The 20,233-nt window shown below is 45.7% G+C and overlaps 1 protein-coding gene and 1 long non-coding RNA gene across 5 annotated transcripts in view; both read left to right on the top strand.

Moving 5' to 3' along the window:
- The window catches only part of MTSS1 (MTSS I-BAR domain containing 1), a 151,114-nt gene that overhangs the window by 22,690 nt on the left and 108,191 nt on the right, over positions 1–20,233 (top strand). For all 4 annotated transcript variants that reach the window (XM_040979317.1, XM_040979315.1, XM_040979318.1 and 1 more), the window contains exon 3: positions 2,931–3,004. In XM_040979317.1, the coding sequence (XP_040835251.1) occupies positions 2,931–3,004 (74 nt within the window). The remainder of the gene's footprint in view (positions 1–2,930; positions 3,005–20,233) is intronic.
- Positions 3–1,117, top strand: LOC121155878. Its single transcript, XR_005883768.1, has 2 exons — positions 3–835; positions 1,057–1,117. It is a non-coding gene; the product is annotated as an uncharacterized LOC121155878 (long non-coding RNA).

Below are 20,233 nucleotides of genomic sequence, written 5' to 3' on the forward strand. Positions count from 1 at the left end.
AAGGGCAGCATCCTTAGGGATGCACTGGGATCGGGTAAGGTGCAGGCTGCAGCTCATTTGGCAAGCTAAGAGAGAAGCATGTGACTTGAGCATTATCACTGACCAACTGTGTCCTGGCTCCTGGTAAAGTTGCTCTCCTAGCTGTTTCACCTTTCTGCAGGAGTTTTGAATCAATTACGGTATTCCAAGTCTGTAAGGTAGCAGTGGGTAGCATTTATGTAATGCACACTTGGTACCAGTTGTGTATCCACTTGTTTAAATCTCACAACTTCAGGAGGTGAGTATAGTTTTTAGTCCCATTTTATTGATGGGAAAATTGAGGCACAGATACATGACATCACGTATCTATAGTCCTACAGCTAGTAAGTGACCAAATGACCTTAAGTAGACTGGCTCCTGTGCCTGAGTTCTTGTCCATCCTGTTTATTGACTCCCTGTTTAGAGAGTTTAACCTGGTATTAAAGGTTTTGTAAGTCCATCTACCCGAAGGGCCTGGGGGAATTCTGTCTGCAGAGTCTCGTGTAGATTGGTGGTGACTGGGCTGGAGGAGACTGACTGCAGGTGGGTGAGGGTTTGCTCTCTGGGCAGGTGGTGAAGTCCCAGCACTGGATTGTGCACCTGGCTGCACACCTGTACATTGGCGAACATCACTGACTCCTAATTTTAAGATGGTCAGTTGGATGGTGTGCAACTCATGTGTCAAGAATGCTGCTTCAGAAACAAACCAGATTCCTTAGAAGCTGTTGCTGCTTGGCCTGCGCTGTACAGAGATCACTGGATATGAAATTCTGAAGTGTGGCCCGTGCTGGCTGGAGCATTAGAAGTCATTTTCCTGGTAACCCCCATCCAGTTTATTTTGGAGGATGGCATTCATGGGTGTGCACGGATGAGGATAGTGGGAGATAAGGGCCAGTGGTGTTCTGGATAAGCAGGTGTATGCGTGACAGAGATGATAGGGATGATCTGACCTCCTTGGGACTCTGTCCAGGAACACCAGTGGTTATTGCCCTGAGCCTTGGCGGCAGGAATGGCGGTGACTTCCCTCCTTTTCTTCAGCTTTGCAGGGGCCAGTATTTCTGAAACCAGGGCTGGGCCTCCAGACTGATGTGAACTCTGTTGTCCATTAGAGCCAACTCAGCCAAGGCTGAGCCTCGGAGGCCTGTGTGAGCATTGCCCCATCTAGCTACACTTACTCCATTTTTGTTATCCGTGTATCAGATGGGTTCACCTCCATGTTGCGGGAGGTCTCCAATGGGAAAACCAACCCTTGCCACTATTTCCTCACTGTCTTACTTGGCCTCCTGTGATTGGCAGATTGTTAGGGTTGACCAAAGAGAATGATTCTCTTGTGCTCCACTGAAGGAGTGAGGGATCAAAGCAATGGACTCTCTGGCCAGCTTCAGCACATGAAATTAACTTTCATAGGAGGCTTATCCTCATTACACAAGGTCCATTTTGTGTTTTCAACAGTGTTTCAGCTTTCTTAATTATTTTGTCCAAATGAGACATGACTTACAGCACAGAGGTCTGTTTCGTGTGACTTCATTGGCTGTATTTGAGGAAGGATGAAGTGAGGACCACGGAGGAAATTGTGGCTGTTGGCGTGTTTCAGCTAAATCGCTCATTTGTGTGAAGCCGAGGCCTGCATTGCTGTGTGCCATCGGAGCAGGCCAGGATGTCTTATCACTACATTAGACAGTGAAATAGGACTGTCATTTAAAAGCTCTTACTGCCCCCAAATTTCCCACTGTCCTAGTTTGCTGTGGAATCTTGGTGAGTGTGTTATATGCAAGGCCCTTGGGCAGTTGGCTCATGAAATTTGGATGATTGGCACTGAAGTGAATGGGCATAAATCCTGCCATTGTGTCAGATATTAATTGCAAATCAGAATGGGCTATTTATAAATCCCAGCATGTTTGATTAAAGGGAACTTTTCCAGAGTTTGCATTTCATGTAAAGTCTTAAAAAAAAACATACACTTCTAAGTGTTCCTCCCCTTCCCCCGGATCCACCCCACTGTGTCTTTGTGTATGTCACTGTCTTAGAAACCTGAGTGGAATGTTTCTTGCTGTTCAGGAAAAACACCAGACCTCATTTGAGAGTTGGACCCTGAGGGCTGATGGCTCAGGTTTTTCCAGGGACCACTCCCAGTATCCTCCAGGAGGCTTGTGACATGGCCACTGTGGCTTCTCTTCAAAGGTCATCCCAGTCCGAGGCCTGTCCCCTGCCCTCGCCCTCCATTTTGATTTTCTTGTCCTTACTCCTGTGTAGTTTGCCGCCTGGGGGATTCAGATAAGCTGCAAGTGCAGTTGTAAGGCCTCTGTCTGCTCGAGATTTATTTGAGACCCACTCTCTGCATGCACATAGGTCCCCTTCATGGGCTGATGTCTTAGGTTGTGACTCTAGAGCCACCAATAGACCACAGAGTGCTCAGGGCATTGGACAGTACTCGAGAGGATTAGGAATCTGCAGTGATGTTAGGGCCTCCGTTTTGCCATTCGCAAAATGTTTTGTGAACTTCATGATGTCATTTCATGATGGAACCATTAATCCAGTTCATGTGATTTTTTAAAATTCTGGTTCTACTCTCCAGTTAATCCTACCACCTGTGCCATTTGTATTTTGCAATGACTTATTTTTTTAAGGTTGAAAAACCTGTGTTTCCTCCTTTGTAGGATTTTACCTGGTAGACATTTGATAATAGTTAGAACAAATAGGATAGGAAAAGCTACCAGCAGTTACCTACCAGCTGTTCAACACAAGGCAACAGCAGAGTGGGACCTTCTAGCCACTGGGTGTCTTTATACTATTGCCTTGTTTCTCCTAGCAGGTTCTTTTCTTTCTATAGTGGAGGATTTTAGCTCTGGAGCAGGGATGAGTTTGCTAGTGTGAGACGTTGCTCATGCTTTTGTTATCTGCTTGCATTTCAGGACAACTGTAGTAGCGGCAGCTGCCTTCTTGGATGCCTTTCAGAAAGTGGCTGACATGGCCACCAACACACGTGGTAAGCAGATGGAGGGCTGGCATCCAGTGGCAACCATGCACAGTGTGCAAACTCTCTTCTGTGGATGGCTTCCCTGGGACATGAGGCTCACGTTGTCAGAGTTCTGCTGGCTTGCGGTTTTCATTGTTCAGAGTGCATGTTAGGAGTAGACACTAGTTTTCCAGGTGATCATGTGCCAAGGGGACGAGGTGGCCTGGTGTGCTCCTTGGTTGTTTCCAGTGTCTGCAGGGTGAAGAGCCCTAAGCTTTGCCCTCGCTTGTCATCTCCCTCTTGACGTGGGCCATCCTGTGGTTTCCCTCATTTGGAAGCAGTGTAGATGATGGATGGGCCATTTTTCTGGATTGACAGAAAATAAGGAACCCTTCTTGTCCTAAGTCCCATCTCCCATCTTGTTTCCTCTTGGCGTATGTCACTACATCTGATTCTCACCCCTTGAACTCAAGACTTTTGACTTATTCATGCCTGAACTGCCCATCTCCACCCTCCACCCCTCCTGCCAAACCAGTCAGTGCCTAGAACATAGTAATGATGAAGGTGCATATATTAAAGCCATGGAAATGGGGAGATACTCGGACAGTGTGTGATTGTTTCAGCAAATGTCGAATCCTACCAAGAACTTTTCTAACTTGTAAAAGGCAAAGGAAGAAAATGAAGACAATATCCATCACTTATTTAAAGACAGAATATTGCCAGGCAATATTGTGTGGCCCAGTGTGGGTCCCCATCCAAAAGAGGGGACACTGGCTGTTTCGTGACAACACAGCTCCTCTCTCCTGCCTCTTATCCATTGTTTGTCTGGCTCTCACTGTTGCCTCTATATCTCTGTTCTCATTGTCTTCATCGTTGTGGAGATGTTGGGAGGTTTGGGTGTTGGCAGCAGGGCAGGGGGATGGGTGGTGGTGTTTGCTAGTCACGTGAGAGTTGAGTTTCTTGGACCTGCGTCATCACAGGTGCCTCATTAAGTACTTACTTGTACAGCCAGGAAGGACCCTTGCCATTCGTTTAAGAAACCCAGAGACATCTCTGATAGCAGGCAGTGTCGTGGGACCACAAAAATCCATGCCTGCCTCTGCTTGTCCTTTTGGAGCTTGTGAGTAAGTGAGGCAAATGAGATGTGCAAATACAGAATGCTATTGGAGAAATAGTATGTTTGATACAGTAATAGTGGTGGAACAAAGTGCTCAAGAACTTTGGGAACGTGAGCTGTTAACTGAGCTCAGGACATCAGGGAAATTTCCCCAAGGGAAGGAATATTTCTCCTCATTTCCAAGATGGCAGTGGTGTTGCAAAGGTTCTCTGGGAAAAAGTGTCAGCTTGCTGTGGGTCTTAACTGGCATCTTTTCAAAATCATCTTAAAAATTATTTAAGACACTTTAGAAAAGTGCAGTCCTACAGAACTTAACAGGTAAGCCAATATTTGCTCCTATTGTTCAGTCTGAAAGCGGGTATTGTGGCGTTGTTGGCTAAGTTGCTGCTTGAAATGCCCATGTCCCAAACGGGAGTGCCTAGTTGGTGCTTTAGCTGTTGCACTTATCGAACTCCCCACTGTTGCACCTAGGAATGCAGCAGCAGATGGTTGAAGTGCTTGGGCCCTGCAGCTCACTGGCTGGAACTGCAGGCTCTCGGCCATGACCTGGCCCAGACCTGGTTGCTGTGGCTGTTAGAGGATTCAATTCGCAGATGGAAGATCTCTGTCTGGCTCTCCTTTTCTGTCACTCTGGCTTTCAAATAAAATAAAATCTTTTTTTTTTTTTTAAATTCCTAGGTCTATTTTATGTTTTCTTCTACATAGGCAGTATTTGAAACTGGACTTATCACCCATATGTATGTCTTGTTATGTCGGCTACCTGAATGTGTCCCCTCAAAAAGTTCTACTATTTTTTTAAAAAAAGATTTATTTAGTTATTGGAAAGTCAGATTTACAGAGAGGAGGAGAGACAGTGAGAAAGATCTTCTGTCCGATGATTCACTCCCCAAGTGACCGCAATGGCCGATGCTATGCTGATTCGAAGCCGGGTACCAGGAACTTCTTCCAGATATATCCCACATGCGTGCAGGGTTCCAAAGCTTTGGGCCTTCCTTGACTGCTTTCCCAGGCCACAAGCAGGGAGCTGGATGGGAAGTGGAGCTGCCAGGATTAGAACCGGCGCCCACATGGGATCCCGGCGTGTTCAAGGTGAGGACTTTAGCTGCTAGGCCATGGTGCCGGGCCCTGTGATTAGTAATTTTTAATATGTATGTAATTAAAAAATGTGTTTGAGCAGAGAGAGTGTGAAGGAGAGCACGTGAGAAAGAATGAGCCTTCATCCACTGGTTCCTCCTAGATGTTCCCAGCACCCTGGACCAGGCTGAAGTCAGGAACCAGAAATTGAATCCAGGCCTTCACCGTGGGTGGCAGGGACCCAAATGCTCAAACCATTGTCTGATGTCTTCCTAGACAAACAGTGGCAGGACACTGGGAGCAGAAAAGTGGGGATGGAACCCAGGCTTCCCATGTGGAACATGGATGTCCTAACCAGTGCCTCAGCTGCTGAGCCCAGTACGTCCTCCTGGTCTCATAGTCTAATGTTGAATCGTTGGATGGTCCTGTGAGATAGACCACAAGGGTGACTGTGTTTGCTCAAGAAGAGACTCCCTGGGATGTTCTGGAATTGAGGCCACATTTGTCTTGATGCTAGAATATTTTGGCCGTATGTCCTCGTGTTTTGGGTGTTGGGAGTGTGAGAACTCTCCTATGGCTGAAAAATAGCTACGTGGTTGATAGAGACAAAGGTGGATTTACGGAGATGGCAATGTACTTCTTGTATATCACTGTCAGACAAAATTTTTATTAGGTTTCTACTAAAAAAATTATGGAGTGTGTACTTTGAAAATTTTGAAACAGCCAAGTACAGGGATTAAATTCTACCCCAGCATTTCCAAAGATAAAATATCCCAATGAGATATTTTTGTGTTTACATCAATGAAGCATGTCTTACAGGGAAAAAATCCTGGCTACTAAGCATTATGTGGAATGAAAAATGGAGCCAAATATTTTGATGTGATCTTTTCAAGAAAGTAACTGCTACAAAACATTTTTCTTGTGCTTTTTATTCAACAGTCTACTATAACATCTTGAAGTAACTATAGATTATTATTATTATTGTTGTTGTTGTTATGAAGAGTCATTTATTTTACTTGAAAGTCAGAGTTACAGAGGCAGAAACAGAGAGAAAGACAAAGATATTCCTTCCCCTGAGTCACTTCCCAAATGTCTGTAATGGCCAGAGCTGGACTGGTCTGGAGCTGGGACCCAGGAACTTCTTTTAGGTCTCCTACGTGGGTGCTGGGAAGGGCCCCAAGACTGTGGGCCATCCTCTGCTGCCTTCCCAGATCATTAGCAGGGAGTTGGATCGGAAGTGGAGCAGCTGGGACTAGAACCAGCACCCACTTGGGATGCGGGCTCTATGTGCAGATAAGCTTGCTGTCCCACCCTACCAGCCCCTGCCTCATTCTTTCTAATGGCTGAATTGAATGGCCCTGCCTGTGGCACAATATTACTCATTTAGTTAATGGATGTTTAGATTATTTCCAGGTATTTTCTGCTACAGGCTGTGTTGCAGCGAATTTTTGGGTAGGCATTCTTTGGGAGTTCCTCACTGATCTGTGTGTTCCCCAGGGAAATGATGAATGTGTAACAAGTGCTTCAGTCTGTTTTCAGGAGCAGCAAGATATGTGAGCTGAAGGTTGGGCTGTTAGGCCATGTCAGAGTCTCTGACAATTTGATATCTACACTGTGTAGAGAGAGGAGCCTTAGTCCAGACTTTGGCTTAGAGCACTTAGGTGTATTTTCTGAGTCCCCTGGGTTGGAAGTTGTAGGAGGGAATTCTGGTTACTCTAAAGAGTATGCCATTTGAGCAGGTGTGTAGAATTTCAAGCTAGTAGTGATGTCTGCTGTCTGAAATCATGAAATGGCAACATTTCACAAAGGAGGAGCCTCTGAAAGGTCTTTGTTCTTTATATATATTTTACAAAAATGCTAAATATATTATAAAATCTCTATATGTATTTTTTTGGAAAAGCAGATTTACAGAGAGAAGGAGGCAGAGAAAGATCTTTTATCGTCTGATTCACTCCCCAGATGGCTGCTAAGGCCAAAGCTGAGCCAATCTGAAGCCAAGAACCAGGAGCTAGGGTTCCCATGTGAGTGCCCCTGCCATAAGCAGGGAGCTGGATGGGAAGTGGAGTAACTGGGACATGAGCTGGCACCCATGTTGGATGCTGGCACTTGCAGACAGAGGATTAGCCAATTGTGCCATCATGCCACCCCCTCTTTCAATGCATGTTTTGTAGTGGATATTGATAAAGAAAAACTTACTTAGAGCAAACTCAAAATTAGTTACTATGAACAATATCAGACTATTCATTATATACTTGCTGCAAAATGGAATATGGAATTATATAGAAGCTATTTTGTTGACTTTTAATGTAAGAAAATGAGTAGCTAATAGCATAATGTGCATGTTTGGGTTAATAATGAGTCTGTAATGAAATTTTCGCTGATTAGGACTAGGCACAATTGCATATTTTGTTGCTTCTACACTCTGGTAAATGTACAATTTGTATTAAGAGTTCAGGGACTAACTTTGGTTAAGTCACCACTGACAGTTCCGTATGAGAGTACTGGCTGCTCCAGTTCTGATCCAGTTTCCTGCTCAAGTAACTGGGAAGGCCGCTGATGAAAGCCCAAGTGCTTGGGACTCTGCCACCCCTGTGAGAGATGTTGCTGGCTTTGGCCTGCCTCAGGCCTGGGCTTTTGGAGAGTGAACAGTGGGCAGAGGATAGCTCCCTATCTCCCTTCCTTTCTCACTCTGCCTTTCAAGTAAATGAATAAACCTGTAAAAGATCAGCATGAAAGCATACCTCCTCCCGTACTATTGGTCATAAAATCTTAGTCTAGAACGATTTATTATATCCTAGACACCATGGAGCAAAGGTTCCATTTTTCCATATTTGTATTAGCTCAGCACTGACTGACATGATGACCTGCATGCAAAGGAACCTATTTCAGGAAGACAGTCCTTACACCTGTAAGCCTGGCCACTCCCCCATCGGGCTGGCCAGGTGGGTGAGCTAGCCCTCAGTCAGCACTGACCCTTGGAGGCCAGGGCAGCATTTTCTAGTGTCAGCAAGGGCTGTTGAAGGGTACAGTGTTGTATAGCTTTCACTTGTGTCTGCCTCTGTGGGCATCTCATTACTTTCCTAGCTTTGAAAAACTGTCTGCAACATTTCAGTGCAGAGTATGAAAGCTGTGAGAGGGAGCTGCAGATTTTCAGCAGGAAAGAAGTGGATCCCAATCATCCCAGATCGTCTTTAATACCCAAAAACAGGGCATGAGTATGGAAAACACTGTGAGCCAACCTTGACTTTGTACCATGTTAATACATAGCCTAGTTCCCAGTGTCTGGGAAATGCATTTCCAGGACCCCTGTAAATGCCTGGACTTTGGGAGAATACAAAACTTTAACAAGGTTTTGGAAAATGAGTCAAAGATGTTTATTCGGGTGCAACATTTTGGTTTCTGTGCATAATTAATCTTCCTCTAATGTATATCTTCCCCTTTTTATTAAGACTTACTAATATATATATCTATATTAGTAAAATATATACATATTACTAATATTAGTATATTAGTAATATATATATATTAGTTTTTTTTGAAAGGCAGACTTAGAGAGCAAGATCTCCCATCCACTGGTGCACTCTCCAAATGGCTGCAACAGCCAGAGCTGAGCCAATCTGGAATCAGGAGTCTGGAGTCAGGAGCTTCTTCTGGGTCTCCCACATGGATGCAGGGACTCAAGGCTTTGAGCTGTCCTCAACTCCTTTCCCAGGCCACAAGCAGAGAGCTGGATGGGGAGTGGAGTAGCCAGGACGTGAACCAGCACCCATATGGCATCCCAGCACATGCAAGGTGAGGATTTAGCCACTGAGCCATCATGGTGGGCCCTCCATGTTGTTTGAAGACTCTTCTTCATACTGTCTTTTTTCATATACATACATGTCTATAATTAGGGGTTTTTTTTTTTAAGTCAGATATACAGAGAGGAGGAGAGACAGAGAGGAAGATCTTCCATCCACTAATTCACTCCCCAAGTGGCCACCACAGCCGAAACTGAGCTGATCCGAAGCCAGGAGCCTGGACCTTCATCCAGGTCTCCCATGCAGGTGGAGGGACCCAAGGCTTTAGGCTGTCCTCAGCTGCTTTCCCAGGCCACTAAACAGGGAGCTGAATGGGAAGTGGAGTCACCAGGATTAGAACCGGTAGCCACATGGCATCCCAGTGCATGCAGGTCAAGGACTTTAGTGGCTAGGCTACCGTGCCAGGACCTATGATTAGGTTTTAATGTATAAGTTAGACACAGTAAGATTAGCAGTGACACATTTATGACTGTATTATAAGCTTGTATTATTGTAGGAATTTTCCATTTAACATTTTTGAATCTGGTGAATATTCAATATTCAATATTCAATATTGGACTATAGTTAGACTGTATGAATGAATGAATCTGCTCACATGGCAGGAGGGCTGGACCCAGTGCCACTTTGGGATGTCAGGATTCGCTTCTGGCTGACCCCTCTCTGAAGTCTCTGGATGCTTTGGATCTTACTGTGGCTCAAAGAGAGCCCTGCTCTTCTTAGGTCAGGTGGAAAGTGCAGCCCCCTTCAGGCCCTTTGCTCTTGGCTGGGAAGGTAGGATGGGAGGGAATCTTCTCTTCTAGGGGAGGGGGTGCTAGGAACCAATTTCCCTGCTCTAAGCAGAATGGTATTTATCTTCAGGTTTTACTTTAACCAGATTGTTTTGTTGAAACTTCACTCACTCTTGACTTCTGTGTTAACTTTTCAAGCCCAGAAGTGTTTCATGTAACTCCAGCTTTACAGTTTCTACCTAGCCAGCTCTTTTTCCTCCAACCTGGAGGTTGGAATGGGGAGCCATGCCCAGGAGTGGGGAAGTAGAATCCTACTTTCCAATTGCGTGGCTCATCAGGCTGATAGCTGACAGCAGCCCGGCCTCTTCCCTGCACGTGGTCTTTTATTATTGCTCTTGGATTGAGTGGCAGCAGTTGGCAGACACAGGCTGTTGATTGTGGTTAACCAGTGTTCCTGGCTGTGTGGTGTTTTGACTCTGTGTCTCCCCAAAAAGAGCAGTGATCCTGTGCTAGCCCAAAAGGAACTCATGCAGGTCCCCCTTGGAAGAACTCTTACCTTTGGTGGCCAGGAAGTCGCTGAATACCATCATCCTACTGTGGCGATAGGGAAGGGCCTCCGAGTCCCGGCAAGCACGGGTTGTGGGTTGCTGGATACTAAGCAAGGTTCTCTCCTGCTCTGTTCAGGGGCGTTTTCCTGCTGAACCTTAGTGGACCTTCCTAGCTGATGTATGGATTGTGATGTGTGCTGGTCTCTGTGTAATCTCATTGGCCTTGATCAGTGGCGGAGAATTTTGCAGTAGGGGATGGTCAGGGTGGAACGTGGGGGAAGGGCGAGAGGACTGAACTTGGAAGGGAGGAGTGTGTGGGGCAGCTGAGTGGATCTGTGAGTGGCATGGTCATTTGTGTCCCTTGGTGGCTTACATAACAAAGTGCTTCCCTCAGCAGTTTTCCCCTGCAGCTCCCTGCCTTTTCTTTGTATACAAGCTAACCCCACGGCCCCTCGTCCCTTGCCATTGTCTTCATTCTGTCCCCTTCACTCTGCTTCCTACAGATTGGCTTTTGGTTTAATATGTGGTTAATATTCCCACTGCCCCACCCCCCCGCCACATGCATGCATATGCACACCTTCCTTTCGGTAATATCCTGATTCCCATTCATGAAAGAGTGCAATTATTTCAGTTCACCCAGGGCCTTTTCCATGTCCCGTGCTTTCTGTGAAAACCATGTGTCCTAGAGCTGTGAACTTGGTCTGGTCTGACCCACCTGTCTCAGATAAAAATAACCGCTTGGAATGTAAATGTGAACTTAAAGACACTTGAAGTTGTCAAACCAGCATTTTTGCAGGATGAGTCTGTCCTGCTAGGCCACAGAGATGCCTTCGCTCTGCTTCCTCTGATAACGGCCCCATCTGAAAAGACACCAGGCGATGCAGAAACTGCTTAGAACTAAAAATTGCACTTGCATGTGTCCTGGGCTATAGGAAAACGTGTTCCTGGGAAATAAATCCGAGAAAAAGGATATTCAAAAGGTCTTAGGTCATCAAGAATTGCCAGCGAATTCTCCAGACTTTTTTTTTTTTTAATCTGTAGGCTTTATTTTTAGAAAGCTCGATGAGAGAATTACCTGGAGGGTATTTTTTTTAAGATAACTCCGGTGTGTTATTTTTAATATTCTCTTTTATCATATTTTCTCACTCCCACATCTCCCGCCCTTATAGCCCCAAGTGCCTTTTCATTTTATGGGGGTAAACTGAGTCTGTGTGATGGATGTCCTTGCTGGAGGCCACCTAGTCTGGCACTTCCCATCTCCGTTCTCCCCTTAAGGCTGCCTCATGAGCCTGTTGGTCAGTTGTTCATCTGCATGTGTGAGGGTCTTCAAATAGGAAGCAAATGGCTGTGAAAAAACCCTCTGCTTCTTGCTCTCCATGTGTTCCTGCTGGTGAACATTGTTGGTTACTGCCCAACAGTCCTTGGTCATCTGGTTTTCCAAAGCAGCTTTCCATTTCCATCATGGTCTCCCCTTTTTCTACGACAGGCATTTTTGCTTTTGGCGTAGTTATTTTTGCTTTTATCTGACTTGTCTGTAACATTTGACACAAACTTGTTATCTGTAAGAATAATGAGGCCTCTCTGTTCATCTCCACTGACTTAGAGATACCCATGTGTGAGTGTGCGCACACACATACACACACACGTGTGTGTGTACGCAGATCCTTTGATTCCCAAATGTTTACAATTGAGGCGGATCTCTTGTTTCTAGTAAAAGATACTGCTATAGAAATCTGCAGCATTTCCTGCTGTGTATGCCAGGGCCCAGGGACCCTGTTGCCATGGAAACGAATATCTAGCCACTAGGTGGTACTTCCCTTTAGAGCCGCATTTGAGCGCATTTCACAGCTCAGTACAATGCAGCTCCTTCTTCCCTTCAAATAAGGGAAGGGGAGAAGTGTGTTGATACCAGCACAATGAAAAAATACTGTGTGCTCTTAATATAATCATTCAAAGCAGGGCAATATATGGTTTCCCAGAAATGACTGAAGGTATCAGATGAAACACAAAAGAATTCTGGAAGAATGAAAATCCCTCTTCCTGTGCCACTAATCCACAGTCTGCTCTCAGAGTAAACGGGAATGCAAAGCTGACATTCACCCCTCATTCTGTGGGGCTGCTGGATCTGCCAGAAGGGCTGCAGGGCGGACAAAAGGCTTTCCGCCCTCTGCCCGCACTGACCATCCGGTATGTCCTGACCCCTGTCTTTTAAACCCACCCAGGGAAAGAGATCAGAGAAGCCAGGGATTGCGTGCCTGGGTTTCAGCTCTAGATTTGTCATTTAAGCACGTGACTGCCATCTGTGCTTGTTAAAGGCGGATGTCGATTGTGAGTGTGATGCTTCATTTGGATAATACAATTTAAACTCGAGTGCAAGATGTGCAGCTTGTACTGCAACTGGAGGAAATACTGAGCCTTGTAAGGCAGCACCTGTCTCCTGGGGTGGTGGGAGCCTTCCCAGTCCCCAGCTACAGGTGGACTTCCAGGGTGCCAGTGTGGCAGATATCAGTGACCCATCCTGAGCCCCAGGTACCAGCTGCAGGTACACAGACTGTTTCCTGAGGTCGAGGGTAGAGAAATGCCTCTCCCCATGGTAAGATGAGTACCTATTGCTCTGAGTATCTTACAGGGAAAGAGTGAGGTGCCTTGGAGCCTCTGCCTGTCACATGGGGAATGGATCTCTGCCCAGCCTCAGCTTTGAGCGTTTACTGCCAGTACTGTGCCAGTCCTTCCGTTGATTAATCTCCTGTTGAGGTCCATGCCTAGAGTCCCATTTGCGAATGAGGGCCCTGGCTTGGAGGTGAAGTGGCTTCGTCCACATGTCCCCTGGTGTAAAAGGAGAACCTCCTTTGGTTCTTGTGGTGCCTCAGTCCCTCCCTTCTTTCCCCCTCTGGGGTCAGCTGAATCACTCAGGATTGTAGAGAGCAGGCTTTCTCGAGCTCAGCCATGTCGACATTGAGGACCAGATGCTTTGTTCTTGTGTGGGGCTGTCCTGTACCTGTGAGATGTTCTGCAGCATTTTTGACCTTTACTCCTTGCAGTTGGGAAAAACAAACACTACTGAGACATTGCCCCTTGGTTCCTGGAGGTGCAGACAGAACAGGAGCTGTCTGGTTGGGAGCCAGTGTGTTAGCTGGGTTAGGTGTTTCATTGGACAATTTTGTGAAACCGTGGCTATTTCTTTTTTGAGGCAGTTTTGGACAGATTAGTTTGTCCAAACTACATTTTTATTACTCATAGCTGAGTCATGATTTTTAGGAATGTGATGGCTGTGTATCGTTTCATCAGACACCACTGCTCTGCTAAATCATTTGTATAAAGTTTTGTAAATGTAAAGTGCATACTTAAAAATTTTGGTTTTGACATTTTTATTGTTTTTGGAAGGCTGAGTGAGAGATACGAAAACTCATCTTTTGGTTCACTCCCCAAATGTCTTAAACAGCCAAGAGTAGGCCAGGCTAAGGCCAGGAGGCTGGAACACAGTCCAGATGTCTAGTTGGATGGCAGGAACCCAAGTACTTGAGCTGTCATGTACTGCCATCAAAGAATGCAGAGTGGCAGGAAGCTGAATTAGAAGCAGAGGACCTGGGACTCCAAGCTGGTGCTGTGGTATATATAGGATGTGATCATCCTGAAGCTATAGCACATGTGCTGTGCCACATACCTGTCCCAGCTCTACATCCCACTCTGAAGAACCATCTCCTTTTCATTGTGCAGCATGCCAATATGCAGGGTGATGTCCTTCGTTCTTTGTCAGAAGGTGAAGGAGAATAAGAGCAGTGCCCAGAGTTGACATTGCAAGCTACCCCTGTGAGGGAGTAAGGGTGTGGCTGGGCTGGAGCCAGGATTGGGAAGATGGTTCCAGGCCCAGGCCACCTCTTCACTGCTGTGTAGTTCCAGGTGAGTCAGTTTGTCCATGGGCTGCTAGTCAAGTCCTCTGTACCTACTTGTCAGGATAACTATAGGGCGCAGATGTGGTTGTGCGTCCTGGGTGCTGGCCCATCTGTTCTCGTCTGTCTGTTATTGCTCTAGCTAGGACCTGGACAGTCCTTATTTACCTCCAAAAAGACTTGTATTAGCATTAGAAAAACTCCCTTTGTGAGCATCAGTACTGTTGAATGAATTACTCCAGTTGTAAACAAATATGAATACAATCTCTACTTAGAGATATTATTAGTTTATTATATTATTTGATTAGGCTGGGGATACTTGTGAATATTGGAGTAGTAATCTGAATGATTTTCAGGATTGGGGATTGAATGTGTCATCTGCCCCTGCTTTGCAAGTATCTAGACCTTTCCTCCTCCCCTTTTATACACACCCCTTATCAGACTTATCATCTCTAAGGTGCCCAGTCTATACTTGGTGGCCAGTGTGTCTGGTATTCTCTGGAACAGAGTTACTAAGTCTTTCATACACACATAGCATTGGTCCCACACGAGGTTCTTCAAACGTTTGTGGAGGAGCTGGTGTTTTACCTGTCTGGTTAAAACACATGGATGCCACATTGCAATGCCTGCATTTTGCTTCCAGTGCAGATGCTGGCAGGTGGCAGGGATGGCTGAGTCCCTGCCCACCTGTGAGGGAGACCTGAGTTGTATTCCCAGCGATTGGTCCAGCCCTGGTCCAGCCCCGGGGTTTGTAGGCTTTGGCCATGAAAAGTGCATGACAACACTCCTTCATCTGTTGATCTCTGTCTCTTTGCCCCTCAGAAAAATAAAGGAAGACATTTGTGGAAATTGGAATTTAAAAGATAAGCTTAATTTGGTGTGAAAAATTTTTAAGTTTATGCATATTGAGGTACCTTCAAAAAATTCATTGAGGTGTATATGAAAAAATCCTCAAATTACACAAGTTTAGTACCAAAGTAAGCCTATCTTTTAAGCCTACTTTTTTTTTTTTTTTACAAACTTTTGAAGGACTCTGGTATAAACCTTTTTTTGAGAATGTTAAAGGTTTTGATTACTAGGTCTCTTCTAGAGGAAAAAGAAAATCTGCTCTTCCTTTCAAAAAGTGATATTTCCAACCCAAGTTCTCCCTTGAAACATACCATGTTGTCAGTCCTTTTTCTTTATGTTCTGACTCAAAAATCTTGTTCTCTGTTGCTCTCTAATTTATAAGATCGCATTGCAATTGGCTTGGGTGGAATTTACTTAAGTGTAGTTGAGCCTTTGGATTTTCCTTCTGGCATGGACAAAAGCATCATTAATTATGGAGATGCATTCCTTTTGCAAAATGACAAGATGGAGCGTTTCCTCGTGCCAGTAACCCAGCTGTCTCATTCTAATACTCAACAAAGACTTTGTACAGATTGTTTTTAATGACGTATAAGATACCAAAAAACAAGACAATAAAGAGAATGCAAGCTAGTTCACAGTTTGTTTGTCTAGAAAACAATACAGTGAAAAGCTCTTGCTTTTCTGTGGCTGTTTCTACCCTGGCAATGGGTTTGCAGTCTCGACTGTGGCTGCAAACCAAATGATTGTGTTCTGTTGTTATCAGAAAATTCCATTTGTTTAGACTATCAGTATGTGATGACCCTAAAGCCTGGTTCTCCTCTTGGCCCTCCAAGGAATCAGAGTTCACTGTTGAGTTGGTGATGGGCTTGGGCATATGATGTTGAGGGGCACCATCTGCTTGACCCTCTGCCATGGTTGAGTGGTGGCTCCTTAGGGTCCTACGGCTGTTCTTACATTAGCTTCTGTTGCTGCCCCTGGAGGTAGTGTACTAGGCTCTGTGGCTTTAACCTGTCATGTCAGAGGGCCTGGGTCCTGACTATACCTGCCTAGCCATCAGTTGACTGTCTCAGTAAGATAATTCCTGATGATACCGGTTTGCCCTGTATCCTGTGGGACTCACCGTGAGGGGCATTGACCCAGATCCCACGTCGGTTCAGGGTTTGTTAGCAAGGCTGTGTGGCTTATCTGTGACTACCTGGATCTGTGGGAGGAACATCGGACGTGGCCAAGGCCAGCTTGCTCACTGTGTCTTCCTGGGTACTGTGCTGTGCTGCCTCTCATCTGCAGCTGGGCTTCCCTCTTTTGGAGGTGGTACCCCGTTTCTCCCTCGGGCACCCAAAAGGTAGCACCTGTGGGAACTGCCTAGGACATTTTGAGCCCCCGGCCCAGAGTGCCTGTGCGTGGGTCTTGGTTTTGGAATGTTGTCCAGGCTATGGAAAGGCTTTGTTTTCTGCTCTCAGTTCCTACGTGAGCATTTCTCTTCCAGTTTTTCTGATGTAATATGTTTTTGAATAGTGGACCACTTCCTTTCTAATTACATCAGCATATAAGAGATGAGTTTTGTTTGTGTTTTTGCTTACTTTGGATGTAAATACTGTAATGTTAACCATCAGGCTTTAGAGCCCATGGAACCAGAACAGGACCAGCAGACTATTTCACCTGCTGTCGCTTGCTGCTTTAGAAACAATCAGGGAGAGGAACCAAGATGGTCTGAAGGTGGGAGAAGGTGGCTGACCATTGTTTATGCAAAAAAAACAAAAAAAAAAAGAGAGAGACAAAATGGTTACCTGAATTTCAAATCCTCTGGGTTTGCGCCTTTATGTCTGTTATACACTTGTGACTCAAATGTCACTACACATGACTGAGGCTAGTCAGGTACTCCTTGTCTTCAGGAAACTGTGCCTCCCGGGGCATGTCTGCTCCCGTGTTGCTCCCCATCTTTGAAACAGGCACTGCTCAGCACTGGCCTGGACCGGACAGCAGCCTTTGCCCTGTGTTCCCCGTGCAGTGTGTGGACTCCCCTTCCTTATTGCAATCCTTCCACTTCCCTGGGGGCCCTTCTGGCCTGTCTGCTGAATTCCCATCCCACGGCCAGGGCCTTCCTGTTCTATGAGGTGTGAATCCCAAGGTTTACTCTGCTGGGGTGAGCCCCTGTCCCTGGGCCGCCCCTCACACCTGTGACCTCTCCCATTGCCTGGAAGGAGGCCACGTTCCCTATGGATTCCAGCTGCTTTGCCTTGTGGCTGTTACCCCAGGGAGCCACTGTTATCCAAATAGGGCTGAAGAGAGGGAAAGCAATGCAGACACTGGTAAATTTACAAACCACACGAGGTTTCAAATGGAAAAGAAGGGAGGTTATCCTGGTGCTAAGACTGTTGTAACCTTGAAGAAATCACTTAAAACCCTTCCACCCTGGCCAGAAGACTTGGAGATTCCATTTGCTTTTCCCTTGGGAGAAAGCTGAAGGTTGTAATCCCCCTTTTTCTAACACTAAGACATAGGCGTCTATTCCATATGGGGAGATTTTTCTATTCTAGGTCATGACACTCAATCCCCATGTAGGCTTGAATAGGCTATTAATTTGCTTCAATGTAATTAAGAAGCTGTCTCCCCGTGGTCTACAGAAACGGCCCATCTGATTTTGAGGGTCTTCGTGGCCTTGCTTATTAGCCTTTCTCTGTGAGGGATGGAACCTGGAGTAATTGATGCAGAGTAGCCAGGACCTCGGAGCAAGGAATGTTGGGGTGAGGGCTCCCTGTGTTATAGAAGGGGAGGCCTTCACTCAGACCTGGCACCAGGAATGTTCTCTGACACATGTAATAGGCTGTTGAGTTTCTCTGTTATGAGTGGTCAGGGCCTGGTGTTCTTTCAAATGCATGAATATAATGGAAGTTCTCTAATAATATGCCATTAGCATAATAGCTATGTTATATGCCACTAATACAGTAGGTTATAATTGGGTTCTGGAAGCCGAGCACCAGACAAGGTTGGCATGTAGACGACCTTATTGTTATTTTTATTTCTCAGATGTAATCCTCTCCACCTCCACTTTGGGGTGATGCACCCTCCTACCAGGCCCTGTCCTCGGGCTCAGCTCCCAGGGCTTCCTTCTTACACACTCTGAGAGCGAGGCAGCAGCTGGATGCTGCTCCGGATTTTGACATCCAGAGGAGATGACACTCCTGTGTGGGTGACTCCTCTCCCTCTCTCTTGACCTGAGCCACCCGACTCCTGGCCTTGCCTGGGGCTCTTGCTCTATGTCCACATCCTACACCCTCCATCATATTGTCCTGCTGTAGGGGGAAGCCCTCCATTACAGATGGGATTGCTCCAACTCAGTAAGAAAGAAATTGCTGTTGGAATATTTCAAGGGGAATATTTTCCTTTTATGCAATATATTGAAAACTGAAGTTCTTAGTCTTAGTTTTCCCTGTGTGGTTTCAAGGGCTCATATATGAATACATAAGTAATGAGCAAGCCAATTTGACTTAATATTTCACTTACTCTAATTCTTTGTTACTTTCTATAGGATTTTTTTAAAGTAAGTGGAAAGAATATCTTGGCGGCTATAAGAGATTTTAATTAATGCCCACATAGTGGCTATGTGAGGGTAATTCCCTTTTTGAGGGTGGCCATTGGGTTTTAGTCCTGGGTAAGTCCTGCACCCTGTGTTCTATGCAGGCTTTCTTGTTGATGGCTCAGGCAGCTTTCCAAACTGTTTTAGACTTTGTTACAAATGTGTGTGAAATTTTGAGCTTCCCAGAGCCCATGAATCTTCTGTGGGTATCTCTGAAGTCAAGTTTGAGATTGGATGGACAGGGCAGGTTACAGAAGAGGCGTGTAGTACTGTGAGTTTCTGTATCACCTGCAGGTTTTCCATTGTGACCACAGGGTGGCTGGTTCCTTGATAAGCGAGTATGAGCAACTGTCCACAGTCAGAGGGCCAGTCCAGCATCGGCAGAAGACTCCTCAAGCTCAGAGGCAAGATGTGGGCCCAGCCGGGCAAACTCTGCAGAGTGGAAGGGAATCTGTGTACCTCAATACAGTAACTCAAGGGAGAAAGGAACCGTTGCTATGGAAACCAAGGCCTTCTTAAATCCTCACTGGTGGACAAAGATGTCTGCTCTGATTCTCCAGCTTCAGTGAGGCTGGTCACACTTGCTTATGAGCATGTTTGTGAACATTTAATGAAACCCTCTTTTATGTGGAAAAGAACCAGCATCTCTTCCAATGAGAGTCTGATGCTAGGCTTTCTTGTCTGCTTAAAGGACTGGCCTTCCCAAAGTTACCTCCCCTCTTGTGGGATTCAGACCTTGCCTTGGCGGAAACACCACTCGGCACCTGTTATAGCTATAGAATTTCTTTCTTTTTTTTAAGACTTGTTCATTTTTACTGGAAAGTCAGATTTACAGAGAGGAGGAGAGACAGAGAAAGATCTTCCATCCACTGGTTCATTTCCCAAGTGGCTGCAATGGCTGGGGCTGAGCTGATCTGAAGCCAGGAGCCAGGAGCTTCTTCTGGGTTTCCCACACAGGTGCAGGGTCCCAAGGCTTTCAACTATCCATGACTGTTTTCCCAGGCCACAAGCATGGAACTGGAAGGGAAGCAGAGCTGCCAAGATACAAATTGGCACTCGTATAGAATCCTGTTGCAAGGTGAGGACTCTAGACTACCGTGATAGGTCCTGGCTATAGAATTTCTTGTGTGTATGTATCATTCAAGGGAGTTTGCATCTTTGGATGGCAAGGTCTCGTGGAGTCATACTTCATAATGGAAGTAGCAAATACAAGGCAGCCATTATGTGGAGCTGGGTCAGTGAGATTGCAGAGCCTATGCCACCCTCGGATCCGCAAATTAAGGTAGAAATTGGACTAAAGTAAAGGGAGATAGGTGTGTATGTTTTTAATGGGGGAAAAAAATCAGTTGGTTTGCAAGTTCCATGATGGTCAAGTTCCAGTCCTCTCCAGGGCTCATTGGACCTGTGCTGAATAGAAGGCTGAATTGGTGCTCACCAGGTGCTGTACTCAAGAGGTGGTTATTTGAAAAAAAGAAATATGTGTGCATGTCTGTTCTTCCAGGGTAAGAGATTTGGAGTGATACAGAACAAGGGTCTTAGAGTCTGGAATTATTCCTATGAGACCATACTCATCTCCTTGTCTTCAATATGTACACGAACCTTTAGCAAACACCATCTGTAAATTCATTCAATGGATCAAAGTAGATCAAACTAAGATTGTAGTTTGAGAGGGAGCA

This window comes from Ochotona curzoniae, unplaced genomic scaffold, assembly GCF_017591425.1.
Source record: "Ochotona curzoniae isolate NIBS_2020 unplaced genomic scaffold, NIBS_Ocur_1.0 contig_3190, whole genome shotgun sequence".
Taxonomy (NCBI): Eukaryota; Metazoa; Chordata; class Mammalia; order Lagomorpha; family Ochotonidae; genus Ochotona; species Ochotona curzoniae.